The 17,752-nt window shown below is 34.1% G+C and overlaps 1 protein-coding gene across 1 annotated transcript; it reads left to right on the top strand.

The window, feature by feature from the left end:
* Positions 1 to 14,829: 14,829 nt before the first annotated feature.
* Positions 14,830 to 17,289, top strand: LOC111999481 (peroxidase 42). The gene is made up of 4 exons (XM_024031608.2): positions 14,830 to 15,114; positions 15,201 to 15,389; positions 15,805 to 15,970; positions 16,569 to 17,289. Exons 1-4 carry the CDS (start codon positions 14,884 to 14,886, stop codon positions 16,976 to 16,978), a joined length of 996 nt encoding a protein of 331 aa, XP_023887376.1. The 5' UTR covers positions 14,830 to 14,883; the 3' UTR covers positions 16,979 to 17,289.
* Positions 17,290 to 17,752: the final 463 nt, after the last annotated feature.

The raw sequence follows: 17,752 nt of genomic DNA, 5'->3' as shown, positions 1-17,752 counted from the left end.
TTGTAAATAAACATGGGCTGACTTTGAATCAGAAATGCCTCTTTTCAATGTCACAAATGCGATAAACAAGGGGAAATCTTGCTATTAACTAAGAAAATTGAGAATCAGACAAAAGCATTGGGACTTGTTAGCAAGCCTAGGCCCAAACTAAGCTTTAAGTTTCAACCCGGGAACTTTTAAGAACCTGCAAGTAGAATAGGATCCTTTCTATTTTAATAAGATTTTCTAGTATCTAACAGTGTACATAGTGTTTTTTCTTTAAAAAAGAAGAAAAAAAAAAGTTTACATAGTATTATGTTATTTGAAGTTTTAAATCATGTAACATTAAATATAGCTTTTAAGTTAATGATGATATGAAATTTTGAAAATACTATTAACACCGGTAAACAAAGCTTAGAACGTGAATTAACATGGATCACGGAGCCCAACTAGTTGGGTTCAAAACCCCAAAACCATATCTTACGGATTACGTTTTCTTATCATGGACCTCGTTTCATGGATTCAGAGTCTTCAAAAGCCTAGAGTACCAAGTACCAACTAGTTGGGTCTGCGACTGTGTGTGTAGTCGTCCAATAATAATAATAATAATAATAATAATAATAATAGCATGAAGAATAATGACAGTACTAATATGGAGTGGCCATATTAGTAAAAATAATAATAATAGCATGTGTGTGCTAAAACTACACAATTGAGAATTCTAGTAGGTGGAGTTTATGATTACTGTGAAAGTGGCCATTAACTATAAAGTTGGTTTACAATAGCCCGAAATATGAAGCATATATGAATGGCTAAATTGAGTACACTCAATAGTCATATGTGCATTGAAGGATTTATTTTTATTTTTTATTTTTATAGTAATAAATTGAGTACTTTTAGCTAAAAGGAAAATAGAATGATGGTAAGTAATAATAGCTCTCAGGACTTATAATACTTGCAAGTTTTATTGTTCTGTAATTTAGTGATATTTGCTTTCCTCTTGTGACGTGTTCAGATTTGAGAGAGAGTCTTTGGTTTTGTGTACAAAAGTACATAACAAGATACAAAACTGATATGTGTTTAATTTAAGATACACGTTAATATCATCTCTTCCATACTAATATACAAAAGTACCGGAGGAAATTCAACATTAGATTTGATTATTTACTTAAAGTGGATAAAATGTAATCACTCCTAAAGAAAAAAGTCTTTAAAAAAATAAATAAATCCCCCCAAATTAATCAAACTAAACCCACTTTTAGCATAGGGTGCCAGTGCAACCCACTTAAAAAGACCAAAAAAAAAAAAAAAAGAGTAGTGTGCAATGCTGTACGGGAGACTTACTATTTGATGCCCATCTCTATTTAATAATAAAAATATCATGGGGAAAAGAAAACAAAGATGCAACTTGGCTATTCGGCAGTCCGTGAACGTTTCTATATACGCGACATCTTGTATTTTCCATTTATGGTCATAGAAAATATAACAATTTTTATACATTTTCCTATAGTCAAAGTTCCCTTCTTTTATTTATTTTTATTTTTATATTTGCAGATTGCCATATCACATCTTGGGAACTATTTAGTATAATATTCTGCATAGATTATTGATAAACTAATTAGTTAATTTAAAAATATATATATATATATATATACTCTTTTGAGAAGTTATAAATATTCCTTTATTTTTTTTACCTAGTATTTCCAAAAGAAAAAGCATTCCTATAGTCAAAGTTCCCTTCTTTTATTTATTTTTATTTTTATATTTGCAGATTGCCATATCACATCTTGGGAACTATTTAGTATAATATTCTGCATAGATTATTGATAAACTAATTAGTTAATTTAAAAAAAAAATATATATATATATATACTCTTTTGAGAAGTTATAAATATTCCTTTATTTTTTTACCAAGTATTTCCAAAAGAAAAAGCATAAGACCACAAAAATTTTTACAATTTTTTGCCACAATTATGACGTGGCAAAGTGTGATCGGTGAATAAAAATAGTTGGTTCATGTGTAAGTGATAGTTAACAATTTACCATTGTGAATTATAGAATAATTTGTGATTCTAGAACTATTCATTCCAAAAAGTGCTAGTTACTTATTATGTTGGTTTCTATATCTATGATGATTAGCTAACTAAAGATTAAATAGGAAATGATAATGTATAGATTGTAAAACCCTTCTTCTACATCTACGTCTAGCACTAAAGGTATAAGCTAAGCATCATTATGTGAGTGATGCAATGGTGAGAGTGTGAGTCGTCACTCATGGCAAGGGTTTCAACTTTCTAATTTTGTATAAAGAACAACAGCTACTTGTAGAATAGAATACAAATTCAAGTGTAGGTGTCGGTGGCCGCGTTGTCGAGGGCGGTCCATTCAAGTCAATTACCTTGGCTCCATTCCAGCCACTTGGCAGTTGGTACCACTCCACTTTTATGCTAACTTGGTAATGCCCACAAATTATGTAATCTTTTATAATGTAGAAGACTGTAGAACCCCTCATCAATAATAATAAAGAACCCTTTATGGCTTTAAGTAAACTAGTAGTAAATTATTAACATCTAAATTACATTAATTCCGTCTGCAATGTTTGGGAGGAAGAGGAAAAAAATATATAGTTTGAATGAATTGAAAGATATATATATATATATATATTTCTCATTCCATTTTATTCTATCTTAAGTATTAATTAACAAAAAAAAAAAATATATATATTTCTTTAGTGAAATAGAGGCAAATAGCCAATCTTACTTTTCTATGGAGATTAAAAAAAGAAAAAGAAAAAAGAAGAAGTTAAAATGCAAAACTTACCCTCTATGTTTCACTAAACTCATTTAAGTTTTTTAACTCTACTTTTGTTCATTTTAGTCCTTTAACTTTCAAGTTTAATCCTTTAACTTTCAAGTTTAATCAATTAAGACTTCTCCATCAATTTTTGTTATATGTTGTGGTTAATTTTCTAATTTTTTAAATTGAAAAAATTCAATTAATTATTAAATATATATATATATATATATATACAGACACTAAAGTTGTGGTGTAGTGATAGCGGTTTTAGTGCAAATACCTATTGGAGATGGAGAAGAGGCGTCCGGCTCATTTTTGTTCACAAGCCAGAGGAAATGTGTCACTGTCAATGCCATTCCTTTCTTTCTTTTTTTCTTTTTTCTTTCTTGTTTGTGTTCTTGGAGACCTCCCTTTTTATATGGTAGTGATGGGATGAGACCTGATCTATAGTTATATAATGAAAATGATGTTTCTACTTTCTGCATTCGTTTTGGTATTTTTCACATCATTTTTTGAAACACTGTGAGAAAAAAAATCATTCAATAATCACACCTGCAAACCTCTTTTTTCTTTGAGCAAAATTTCTTTCTACTTGTGGAACTTAAAATAGATTTGTAAACAAGATATTGTAAAATAATGCTTCTAAGTTCGTAAATTCATAAGTAACAAATAATGACATATTAATTATGATGAAATTTATAAAAGGGCAAATGATTAACTTTCAAAGATAACATGAGAAGTGAGATTATAACTAAAAAATGTACTAAATTTAAGGATCATCTTTGATTTCCAAGAGGTAATACAAACATGAAAAAATTTAGGTGAAGTTTCTTAAATCATATATTTCTTGTTTCCCAATTAAATTCAATCATATGGTTGTATTAATCAATAGAATATAGAATATGTTTTCTTTCAATCTATATATTCAATGGTCAATATAGGTTACGTGCTTAAATTAAATTGGGAATCCAAAATAAAACCCCTAAAAAATTATATCTAAATTTATCCATACAAATAAAGAAGTCAGGTTAAAAAAAAAAAGTTTTGAATTCCATTCTATTCTAGTTGGAATTTTCCTTTCCAATTAGTTAACAGTTACAAATCACCTCCCTATTCCATCTTGTTCTAAATTCTAGCTCATTCTACTCCATTCTACATGTTTCAGTCCCTTTTACTAAATTCCACTTGGTATGGTGATTTTTGACCGGTTTATAAATAAATCATTATTTATTTTATCTAAATTATATATATATATATATTACTTCTCACACGTATGACATTTTATTATTATTTTACTTTAATAATATATTTTTCTTGTATACTTTAATTTGATATGGTATAATATTGCATATGACATTTTATTATTATTTTACTTTAATAATATATTTTTCTTGTATACTTTAATTTGATATGGTATAATATTGCATATTTAAGTATATAAATTTTGTAATATATATATATATATATATATAACTTTAGCGATACTCTCGAAATAGCACGCCAAAATAGGTCAATACTAAATTATTCCATTCCAATGAATAGACTGCAATGAGGTTTGAAACTATGTTCAAAACATCACTCAATACTAATTACAAAGTAAGACACTTACATTTATCAATAAGATGCCGAAAGCCCGGGGGCCAGCAGATGGTCATCAATGAGAACTGATAAGTTAATGTGTACTTATCTCTTTAATAGCATAACAGGTATCTTCCATTTTATGCTTCAGAAGCTTCAATAAGCTATGCAATTATATCAGCAATCATTAATAATGCAATTAAAGGGCTACCCCACTTGGAAGTGAAAGAAAGGTACCTCGGCTTTCGCTTCTGTTGTTTACTTGGTTTTTTACTGCCCAGCAAGAGGTGGTAAACATCAAGTCAAGTGTATTTTTCTATTTTTGGGTTGGCCTAATATCAACCAAGTGTACTTATAGATAAGGACCAAGGGCAAAGAAGGATTTGGAGATGATGCCGTGAGCTTTTACATGAAATAAAATGAGTAATGCTACTGTTATAGACTATTTTATAATATTTTTACAAATTGTTAAAGTGGTAAATTATTTTAGTTTTCATTGAAAACAACTACTAATATTTTTATTTACTAATAATTACTCACCACATTTACAATTTATAAAAATGTTGTGGTTTTAACATTTTCCATAGACTATTTTTGAAGCATTCATGCCTTAGCTTTTTCTCTCAAAAACAAATTATAGTTCAACATATGACATATCAATAGGGTTTCCATAAATAGAATTATACTATTCATTTATTTTTGGTTAACAAGAATTATACTATTCATGTCCACACACATAGCTATCAGTTTATATATCTATGATTTGCCTGTCTCATATATAATATAATTCACAAATGGGTATAGTTTAGTCAAAATCGATTACCAAAAAAAAAAAAAAAAAGAGTTTAGTCAAAATCCATCATGGTTAGGTTGAACTGTGGCGTTCTTACCTCCACATCCCATTCTAAGTAAATATATATGTTCAGGTTTTGTTAGGTGAATAAAGTCAATAGACCACGCACTTAATCCTTGTATTATTCTAAGTAAATACAATTTTGGTCCTTGTATTATTTGTTACCTTTTCAATTTCATCCTTATACATTTAATTGTGTTAATTTCATCCTTTTAACTTTTAAAATCAAGGTCCTTCAATTCAACTATTAGTTGTGTCATTGTGTTAATTTCATCCATCATCATAGACTATTTTTGAAGCATTCATGCCTTAGCTTTTTCTCTCAAAAACAAATTATAGTTCAACATATGACATATCAATAGGGTTTCCATAAATAGAATTATACTATTCATTTATTTTTGGTTAACAAGAATTATACTATTCATGTCCACACACATAGCTATCAGTTTATATATCTATGATTTGCCTGTCTCATATATAATATAATTCACAAATGGGTATAGTTTAGTCAAAATCGATTACCAAAAAAAAAAAAAAAAAGAGTTTAGTCAAAATCCATCATGGTTAGGTTGAACTGTGGCGTTCTTACCTCCACATCCCATTCTAAGTAAATATATATGTTCAGGTTTTGTTAGGTGAATAAAGTCAATAGACCACGCACTTAATCCTTGTATTATTCTAAGTAAATACAATTTTGGTCCTTGTATTATTTGTTACCTTTTCAATTTCATCCTTATACATTTAATTGTGTTAATTTCATCCTTTTAACTTTTAAAATCAAGGTCCTTCAATTCAACTATTAGTTGTGTCATTGTGTTAATTTCATCCATCAACTTTCAAAATCAAGTCAAATTCATTCATCGACTTTAAAAATAAAACCAATTTTCTTCTTAGAAGTTGAATTAAGTAAGAATAAAATTGACTTTAGAAATCAATACAATTGATAGTTGAGAAACAAAATAACACAACTAAGTGAATATGGATGAAATTAAAATTGTCCCATTATTAGATTCATACTTCTTAGAGTTGGTGATGGGTGCTACTTATACAACCCAAAGATTGAATTATCATAGCATCTTAGGGATTCAATCTCACCCAATCTTTTCCTTAAATTAAGGAATCACCCTCTACCTATTAAGGGTTTGGTTGCAACTAGTTATAAATTTGGAGGTGACAAGAAGATATGCAAATCTTCTCTTCTATATGGAGTTTTGAATTTGGCCCACGAGTGTGAATTTCATTCTTATGTGAGAGGGGAGATATATACACCAGACACATGATGAAATTTTCCCATTTGGTTCCTCGGCTAATGATGTTTTACCAATCTGAGCTGTTACATCAGTTTCGTAAAAGTTGATTATCAACAAAATATATACTTTATATCTATGGCAATTATTGCAATTTTTTTTTCTTTTAAATTTTATCTGTCATGGCAGGTATCTTTGATGAGAATAATATTACTGGACAAAAGGATACAAAAAAGTAATTGCCAAATTTGTTAAACCAATCAATTAGTTGTAAAGCCTATAGTAATTAGGAAAAGACAGGTATGTGGATACCAAGAAAAAGTTATCAATAATTTTATAAATCTTGATCTCCACTGTTAGGTTCTAAGGTCTTAGGATTTTATGTATTTAGAACTCTAATTTGTAATGTTGGCAAACTATGATCAAAACATTGTATTTAGTCTTATTTAGACTTGCTCAAAGTTGGTTTAATATTGTAAAGTTGGAATCGAGTGGCTGCAAAAGTTCTTGGGACTTTTGGCCTGGCTCGATCGATCGAAGAATAGACTCGATCGATCGAAAATCGCACAGGTTGATTTTTCTGCAGAATTTCCAACTCAGCCCTACTTCATTAAACGTTTAGGTTTTTATGTTTTTACCCTAGGTATATAAACTAAACCCTAGCCACGTTTTTGGAGGTTGTCTATATTGCTTTGTTGCTCATACATTGCGGTTTTGTGTGAATCTCTTGTGAGATCTTTGAGGAGCTTTCCTTTACACAAAACTTAGGGTTTTCAAGGTAGAGATGATTTCAACATCTTGAAGATCATTACCGTTGCAACCATTGGAACTTAAAAGAAAAGCAAGCGGGGAGCTTGTAGCTGATTGAGGAATTCAAGAAAGAAGTAGTCCGTGGATTCGGAGCCTGCGCGTGGTCGTGTCAGGAAGTTCTACTGGTGGGTAGCATTAGGAAGTCGAGCGGGGAGCTTGTAGTCCTTTTGTACGAACTTCAATTCTTTCATAGTGAATTCAGGTTAGCCTTGAGGATCGGTGGGTCAAATCCTCCCCAGGTTTTTACCGTGTGGTTTCCTGGGTGATCATATCTTGTGTTATTTATTTTCCGCTGCTTTATATCTTGATATGATTGTTTGGATTGTTTTAACCTAGAATTGCTTAATTTGACTAAGTAACAACTTGGCTAATTAATCTAGGCTACGCAATCTGTGTGTTTAAGGGGTCTAAAACCGTTCAAGTGGTATCAGAGCAGGTAGCTCTTTTTGTTTGAGATTTTTAATCTCTGAGCTGATCCTTGACCCCTGTTGTCATGGAGCATGGACACTCTCTGTTTGTTCCTCCTCATTTTGATGGGAACAACTATGCCTATTGGAAAGTAAGGATGAAAGCATTCCTGAAATCCATTGATGAAAGGGTTTGGAATTCCGTTGAATACGGATGGGAGAAGCCCGCTACTCCTGTGAGTGAGTGGCAAACTTCTGAAAAAGAAGCAGCAAGCTTCAATAGCAAAGCTATGAATGCTATCTTTAATGCTGTTTCTATGGAGGAATTTAAGAGAATCTCTAATGTTGAGGTTGCTCATACTGCTTGGAAAATCCTCCAAACTGTGCATGAAGGCACAAAGGCAGTTAAGATAAACAAACTGCAGCAATTAACTTCTAGGTTTGAAAACATTAGGATGTCTGATGATGAATCCTTTGATGAATTTTATGCCAAACTGAATGATATTGTTAATTCTGCTTTTAATTTGGGTGAAATCTATGATCAACCTAAGATTGTTAGGAAGATTCTTAGATCTTTAACTGAAGACTTTAGACCCAAAGTGACTGCCATAACTGAAAGCAAGGATGTGGACTCCATCCCTGTTGATGAGCTTGTAGGATCTCTTCAATCCTATGAGTCTGACCTACCTAAAGTGAACAAATCCAAATCAATGGCTCTTAAGTCAGTTGATGATGTTGATGGTGGTGGATTTGATGATGAGCTCTCTGCTACAGAGATTGCCTATCTTGCCAAAAACTTTAAGAACTTTCTTAGGAATACAAATAGAAAGGCAAGAGGTACTTACACTGCTGAACCTAGAAATTTTAGGAAGAATGATCCCACTAAGGTTAACAATTTTGAAAAACCTAGAGAAAATTCTGGTCAATCTTCTAATAACTCTTTGGGTCCTCAGTGTTTTGGCTGTCAAGGGTATGGTCATGTGAAGTCTGAATGTCCTACATTCTTAAGGACTAAGGGTAAAGCTATGGCTGTAACCCTTAGTGATAATGAGGTTTCTGATGATGAGTCCGGTGGTGACGAGGATGGAAACTTCATTGCTTTCACGGCTACTGCTATAGTCAATGAAGGCATATCTGCTGAAGAGAACCCTTCTGATGGGGAACTCTCTGAAGATGCAGATCTTCAAGAGGCCTATAACAAACTTTGCAAAATTGCTGCAAAGGATGCTATGAAAGTTGATCTTGGCCTAAAGAAAATTGATTCTCTTGAGCTTGAAAAGAGAAATTTGCTTGTTAAACTGTTTGATGCAAATGAACTTTTGAATAATGTTAAATCTGAGAATATGCTTTTGCTTGATAAAGTTAGAACTTTGGAACATGATTTATCTGTTGCTAGATCTGCTAGTTCTAAACTTGATCACATGCTGAATGTTCAAAAGTATCCTTCTGATAAAACTGGGTTAGGATATGTTGAAAGCATCTTTGATACTGGACCACATTCCACTACTTTTGTTCCTTCTTCTTCTTCTGGACCTTCTGTGAGTGAGGTTGTGAGTGATACTGTCAAACCACCTGTGAGTGAGGTAGTTAAACCTGTAGAAGTTTCACCACCTAAGAAGACTAGGGTAGACTTAAGAGAATCTAAACCTAAGGAGCCTACCAAATCTAAGGACAAGATGCATGGTAAACCTGCGTGGGTTTGTCATTATTGTGGTAAGTCTGGACATATTCGTCCTAACTGTTACAAGCTTCAAGCTGATAAGAGAGCAAATAAACCAAAAGTGCCTGTGCCTCAAGCACAAGATCCTATGGCATTAATTGGTGAATTGGTAAAGGTGTTAAACCTTTATTCCAATCATGGAGTTGGGAATCACTCAAATGTGAATAAGAACTCCAATGCTCATGGTGCATCTAAAAAGTTTTGGATGCAAAAGACTCGAAATACTTGAGTCTTTCTGACATGGTCCTTGTGCTTCATTGCTCTATTCTTTTGTGACCATTGTTTTTTTTTTTTTTGTGTTTTCTTTGTTCTAGGACTTGCATTGCATTACATTCATGCATTTCATTCTAGGATTTATTTGTTTTCCTTTAAATTAAAAATAAAAAAAAAAAAAAAAAAAAAAGGGAAAAGGAGGAAGCAAAATTTATGTTGAACATATTGTTCTTGATTTTTGAAAAACAAGGTTGGTCAATTTATTTACACATAACATGTCTTATGTACCTTGTTTAACTTGGATGAGCTTACTTTATTGCACTTTACTAGTTTGAGCTTTGTAGTGCATGTTGTGTGGGAAAGATGTTTATGGTGTTTATCACTTTGTCTTAATCTTGAAGTCACATGTTATTTGACTGTCGGACTTGATCCTTTTGAGAAAGGCATAAATAACCATCTCACCACTGTTCACTAGCCAATCATGAACACCTTAGTGCATATCATAAGATTCTGTGCTCGAGAAAGTGTAGCACATGCACAAAAAGAACATAAGGTGTAGCCTCAAAATAAATTAAAACTGGTGTGTACTATTAGGCTTGATGCCAATTCACTTAATTCAAACCGGTGTGTACTATTAGGCTGAATGCCATCTCATGCAAATAAGAGGCAAAAATACAAGAAACTTACATGATTGCAAGCTTTTGTTCTAGGAGATGTGGGAGTTATAGGATGTAACTCTTTAGGTGATAGTCTCTTTTGAATTCTATGTGATGAATTTTGTAGACTTTGTGATTGATTGCTATTCACATATCACCTCACATGTATCTCAAGTTTTTGCTAGTATCACACACGACACAAGTTACTCTTTGTTAAACACTGTACATGCTAGTGTGTGTTTTTGGTCTGACCAACCAAGTTTGAAAATATCTTGAGATTTATGCACAACATATTTGTTGCTTGAGAAAATATAATGGGAGGTTGATTGCAATTTGTTTAAGAATATTGGGTTCAAAATTTTGGGTTTTTGAAAAAGCATTCCATCTCATACTCATGCATTTTGTTTCTTCAATTTAATGCTTTGAGGAGTTATTTTCAAAATTCGGCTTGTGTCTTTCAAAAACTGTGATTTTTCCAAAATTTAGTGAGCCTCTGCCCATTTCGATCGATCCAACCTATTTTTCGATCAATCGAAAAAGTGCTCTCATTTGTCTTAAAATGACTGTGCTTTTCGATCGATCGAATGTAATTTTCGATCGATCGAATATCGTGGAAAAGCTTTTTAAAAGTTCAGTTCTGACTTTTTCAAAGGTTCTATTCAAACCTTTTTCAAACTTTTTCTCTCTCTCCGCGTTGGCAAGACTCCACAGTTCAGATTTTTGTCGTTTTCCTCCGTTGTTTTTGCAAAATCTCTCTTTCCTCAAGCCGGTAAGACTCTTTTGCCCTTCCTTTTGATGTTATTTTCATTATTTCATGCATAAATCCATGCATTTAAGGGTAATTTTCGGACTTTATTCTTTTTGGATTTTCTGTTGATTCAAACCTTATTTTATGAAATTGATCATTGGGTTTTTGTGGGGACACATTATATTAATGATCCTTGGTGGTTAATTTGATCAATTTTGTGTTTTGTGAAAAATTGAAAATTCTAGGGTTTGTTCTTGATCCGAATTGGGGCTTTTGTTAAATTGGGTAGAATTTGATGAAATTGGCTTGTTGTGTTGGTGTAATTAAGCATTATAATCTATGTGCTGTGTTTTGTAATGCTCAATTCATCAATTTGTTGCAAATTTTTCAAGTGGTTTTTCAAATTTTTGGGATTTTTGATAGAAATTCCTTGTTCAAGCCAATTTTGTCCAATTACTCTCAATTAAACTTAATTTTTCACTGCATTTAGATCATGCATCACAACATGTTATTGTTCATGCATCATATAGATTTTTGTTCTATATTCTTTATTGTGCTAATTTGCAGTCTGCCCTTGGTTTTGTTTTCTCTTGTTCTTTGTGTTTTTCTCTTTGTGTCTCTGTCCTTTCCTTAGCACTATGCCTAGGAAAACTAGAGCCCGTAGGAGTGTTCCCTCACCTTCTCCTTCACCCCCTCCATCCTTTGATAGTGAGAGGTTTCCGAGTGAGAAAAACCAAGAGATTTTTGAGAAGCTAAACATTAGGAGAAAGATATGGGCTGAGCGTTCTGTGCTGTTAGATGAACTCGATCCTGCCATTAGGGCAAATTTTGAGCGTCGGGGCTGGTTACCCTTGGTGGATGTTTCTGATCCTCCTCCACCTTCTGCCTTGATTAGAGAGTTCTATTCGAACATCTCTATCCGCATCTATGATTCCAACACTCTAGTAAAGAGTTGGATACGAGGCGTAGAGTACTCCATTACTCCTCGGATAGTGGCTGATGCTCTAGGGGTACCGTTGGTCCAGCATCCTGTCTATCCATATGATGAGTCTCCCGAGATTAGCGATGTTTTGTCTTACATCACTGGTACTACTGTCCAGTGGGGTTCTGATCCTCGGATCACTTCTGCTGAGCTCTCCGGGTTACACTATCTGTTCTTTAGGATAGCTTGTCATTCTATCTGGCCCATTTCCCATGTTCACACTATTCCTCTTGAGAGGTGTGTATTTCTGTACGCTCTGGTTACTGATGCTCCTATTAGTTTTCCCCATCTTTTTCTTCGTTCTTTGAACGATGTTTATAGGAGTTCATCTTCTGCTCATGCTCTTGTACATCCTATTTTCATTCATAGGATTCTTCTCTATCTTGATCTTAGTGGCTTTCCTTCCTCTGAGCCCGTTCATGTGATAGCTCCTATAGGTGCGTCTTTTCTTAGACAGAGGGCCGCTCATCTTCGAGCTGGTTCTAAACACCCTAGGTCTGAGCCCTCTAGTAGCGCACCTCCTCCTTCTTCTTCTGCAGGTCTTGCTGGTGAGGATATTCCTGATCCAGTTGGTGATGATGCTGCTGCTGCTGATGTTCCTCCACCTCCTTCGGCCGACTTCGATGTTCGTCGTACTTTGGAGACTGTCATGACCATTCAGACGGCTCATGGTCAGATTTTGGTGGACTTGCTGGACGAGATTCGTGCTCTCCGAGCTGATTTTGCGCGTCTTCATTCACCCTCACCACCTCCTTTTGATGGCGACTTGTGATTGTCCTTTGGCATTCCGTCACAAAAAGGGGGAGTGGAGTTTTGAGTTTTGTCTTGTAGAGGAGTTTTTGTAGTTAGGGGGAGATTTTTTGCTTTGAGGAGCTTGTGGAGTTTTTAGATTATATCTAGGTGCTTCACTTTGTATATCATTTTTGGGGATATTCATGTTAGGGGGAGTAACATTGATTGATATACATGTTATTTTTATTGATTCTTGTTGCTTTGTGATTCACTGCGTATTGATTTATATTGATTGAGTTGATCATTCGGATATGTCTTTATTTTGTGTTGTGTGAATCTTACAAGAATGTTATACCTGTTGTTTTACTCTTTTCTGTCACACATGCGTTTATGCGTTTGTTGAGTATTTCAGGATTATACAGGTTGATTCAACTAAGCAGCTGTCTACACTTGCAACTGATGGATAGTAGTAGGCTGAATTTGAATTTATGAGCATTATCTTTGTAAAGGGCTTTTTATTTGTAAAACTTTGAGCTGTTAATTAGGGTTTTGTCACGGATTGCCAAAGGGGGAGTTTGTTAGGTTCTAAGGTCTTAGGATTTTATGTATTTAGAACTCTAATTTGTAATGTTGGCAAACTATGATCAAAACATTGTATTTAGTCTTATTTAGACTTGCTCAAAGTTGGTTTAATATTGTAAAGTTGGAATCGAGTGGCTGCAGAAGTTCTTGGGACTTTTGGCCTGGCTCGATCGATCGAATAATAGACTCAATCGATCGAAAATCGCACAGGTTGATTTTTCTGCAGAATTTCCAACTCAGCCCTACTTCATTAAACGTTTAGCGTTTTATGTTTTTACCCTAGGTATATAAACTAAACCCTAGCCACGTTTTTGGAGGTTGTCCATATTGCTTTGTTGCTCATACATTGCGGTTTTGTGTGAATCTCTTGTGAGATCTTTGAGGAGCTTTCTTTTACACAAAACTTAGGGTTTTCAAGGTAGAGATGATTTCAACATCTTGAAGATCATTACCGTTGCAACCATTGGAACTTAAAAGAAAAGCAAGCGGGGAGCTTGTAGCTGATTGAGGAATTCAAGAAAGAAGTAGTCCGTGGATTCGGAGCCTGCGCATGGTCGTGTCAGGAAGTTCTACTGGTGGGTAGCATTAGGAAGTCGAGCGGGGAGCTTGTAGTCCTTTTGTAAGAACTTCAATTCTTTCATAGTGAATTCTGTTATGCCTTGAGGATCGGTGGGTCAAATCCTCCCCAGGTTTTTATCGTGTGGTTTCCTAGGTGATCATATCTTGTGTTATTTATTTTCCGCTGCTTTATATTCTTGATATGATTGTTTGGATTGTTTTGACCTAGAATTGCTTAATTTGACTAAGTAACAACTTGGCTAATTAATCTAGGCTACGCAATCTGGTTGTTTAAGGGGTCTAAATTCCTGTCATCCACTAGTCCTATTGAATCACAACAATCAAATTCGTGTACTATTTTGGTTGAGGAAGTGAATTTAATTTTCAAATTTATGGGGGAAAAAAAAAGAAAAAACCTCAATGCATAAAACTCTAATTTCTATGGAATATGAAATAGATGGTTGGAAAACAGACTTAACACTAATTTTTTAAGAGATTGAATTGGGAAATTTATTCTTCAGCCAAAATTTTGAAAGTAGCATTAACTCTTGTTTTAGAATGAGAAAAGTAATGCTATGAAACCAGCAGAATTCATTCAATTCTAATGAGTTTGCATTTTAAGCAAATTCCACTAGGATTGTCAGAAATCTTGATCCAGCAGTTAAGACCGCATCAGTAGGCCTTGGATTGGGCCCCCTACTTTACTTATTTTCAGCACACAAATAAGTTTTATGGATCATAACTGCTTTGAGTATTTTCCGTAAGCTCTAGTACAAGTATGTCCAACTTTCAACAAAAGATAAGGTTAAAATATTTGAGTCTGTTGAGCAGTAAATGCTGCATAGCTTAAAAGTGTAAAAAAGGTCAAGAGCATCAAAATTTAAAAAAAAAAACCCAATTACAATTGGATAAATATAAGTCTTATGTCATACTTTAATAGCAAATTAATTCCTGTGTGGCTTATTTAAGCAACACCTCGTGAACCAAAGCAAAGCCAAGTGACCTTTAGTGAGAATAGAGAGATGTCTTCCAAAGCTCTCTTCCTCTTAGCTTTCTTGTCCTTCTCAGCTGTGTCTCTCAGGCATGCTTTGGCTGATAATGAGCAAGACCCAGGTCTTGTAATGAACTTTTACAAGGATACATGCCCTCAGGCTGAAGACATTATCAAAGAACAAGTCAAGCTTCTCTACAAGCGCCACAAGAACACTGCTTTCTCATGGCTCAGGAACATCTTCCATGATTGTGCTGTTCAGGTAAAGCTCTCATCTTTGTTTTTAATTTGCGTGCAAAATTTGCTAGATATTGACAAAAGCATTTCTTTGGTTGGTTTGTGAACTAGTCATGTGATGCCTCACTATTACTGGACTCCACAAGAAGGACTTTGTCTGAGAAGGAGACAGACAGGAGCTTTGGGCTAAGGAACTTCAGGTACCTTGATACCATCAAAGAAGCTGTGGAGAGGGAGTGCCCTGGAGTGGTTTCATGTGCAGATATCCTTGTGTTGTCTGCTAGAGATGGCATTGTTTCAGTAACTACCTTGGAACCTCTCAATTCTGTTTTTCTTTTTCAATATCACTTTCAGTCATTTGGTTTTATAGAGTTCCATTAACTACCTTCTTTGTTATGCATGCAAATGCGAATATGTTCTTGATCTTAACTGTTCAGTTGCATACTGGATCAGTGGATCCACACCCAACTTATGCACAAATTGAATTTTCTGGGTTCTAAAAAGTACCATTCCTTAACATGGATTTTGCTGTTGTGATTCACAAACTGCATGCAGTTCTAAGTTTGTTGCTATGATGTTCTTGTTTGTGGTGCCTTTCCCTTTATGGCTAAAAAAATCAAGATCGTTACAACAGATCTGCTTATTGTACCATAAAGCTAGTAGCATAGTACTATTCTAGAATGTCAATGTTAAACTGTTTATAACATTTGTACAGCTTGGAGGCCCTCATATCCCTCTCAAGACCGGAAGAAGAGATGGTAGGAAGAGCAGAGCAGATGTAGTTGAGCAATACCTCCCAGACCACAATGAGAGCATCTCTGTTGTCCTTGAGAGGTTTTCTGCCCTGGGTGTTGATACCCCTGGTTTGGTTGCTTTGCTAGGTGCATAAAATCCCTCACATCTCCATCGTGCTCATATTATGTATAGAAATGTATATACATAGTCTGTATGTTAAATTACTAATTATACCCTCTAATTTAGCCCTTCTATTCATTTCTGTCTAATTTACATTATTTAATACTACCAAAATGACACCTTTTTGAAAAGTGAAAAATCCATTCATTTTTGTCTAATCTACATCATTTAATACTACCAAAATGACACCTTTTTTAAAAGTAAAAAAATATTAAAATTAAAGGCGAGATTGAATAGAATTACGGACGACTAAATTGATACAAATTAAAGTTAAAGGATTGAAATATCAAAAAAAAAAAAAAACTGAATTGAAAATTGAAAATAGCTAGAACGACTAAATTGAAATAGATTAAAGCTTAAGAACTGAAATGAAAAAAAATGTAACTTAAAGGACTTAAATACAAAATGAAAACAGGTTGAGGTTAGAGAGGCTAATTTGTAATTTAGCCTAGCAACATGTTTTAGATGGATTTGCATAGGTAGACAATTATACAAAAAAAAATTTCCTAACAAAATGTCACCATGCATTTTTGGTATAACTAATTTGTTTTTGTATAACTACAGGAGCTCACAGTGTTGGAAGAACTCACTGTGTAAAGCTAGTGCACCGTTTGTACCCAGAAGTTGACCCTGCACTCAACCCTGACCATGTTGAGCACATGCTCTACAAGTGCCCTGACGCAATCCCAGACCCCAAGGCTGTTCAATATGTGAGAAATGACCGTGGCACACCAATGGTTCTAGACAACAATTATTACAGGAACATATTGGACAAGAAGGGCTTGTTGATAGTGGACCACCAACTAGCAACAGACAAGAGGACAAAGCCTTATGTGAAGAAAATGGCAAAAAGCCAGGCCTACTTCTTCAAGGAGTTTGCTAAAGCCATCACCAAGCTCTCTGAGAACAACCCTTTAACTGGTACAAAGGGTGAGATCAGAAAGCAGTGTAATGTTGCTAACAAGCATCATTAAAAGCTCTACTATAAGTTTAGCTCTTCTTTCCTTGTCTGTATGAGGGGAAGAAGTGTAAGAATAGCAGAATAATATGGGCTTTCCAGATCAGTTTGTTCTTTAATGGGCAGTGTTTGGTGCTAGTGAATGGTACCAGAGGTCCAGAAGTGATAACCGTGTAGAGCCCAAACACTGCTTTTTGATGTAAGTTTATCCTTTCTTTTTGTGAGGTTGAAATTATGGGCATGTTGGATGTCGGACTTGTGTATATATGTATGGATGGTTTGTTAAGTGTGGATTGCAATATGATGATTATTGATGATTCATGCAAATGATACTCTTTTGAAATGACATGATGGTGACTGCAAATGTATATTGGAATCCAATGAAAAATGCCATACACTCAACCTGCTAAGAAAATATCAAATGATGTAAAGGGGTCCCAAAAGTCAGCAAATTAACAAAGTGACATTAAACAGACAAAAAAGAAAATACTAATAAAGTAGATTGGAAATATATAGAATGAGGATAAGGAAAAAAAAACATAATCAGGATGAGATTCTCTTATATAATCAATATTGCATTATGCGTATGATACAATTAATGTAGGCAGAGTTTTTAATCAGGATGAAAATTGATGCGTATGCGTACAATCAATATTGCACTATGCACGCCAACTTATCTGTTGGCAGGCAGAGTTACAATTAATGTAGTCTAGACAAAGAGATGAAATGTGGACCAGGGGTGTGCTCCTCTCTCTCTCCCTCTCTCTCTCTTTCTCACACACACACAGAT

The sequence above is a fragment of the Quercus suber genome, unplaced genomic scaffold (genome assembly GCF_002906115.3).
Source record: "Quercus suber isolate HL8 unplaced genomic scaffold, Cork oak 2.0 scaffold_500, whole genome shotgun sequence".
In the NCBI taxonomy this organism is placed as follows: domain Eukaryota; kingdom Viridiplantae; phylum Streptophyta; class Magnoliopsida; order Fagales; family Fagaceae; genus Quercus; species Quercus suber.
The sequence above is the reverse complement of the archived record's forward strand: the minus strand, read 5'-3'. Positions and strand labels throughout refer to the sequence as shown.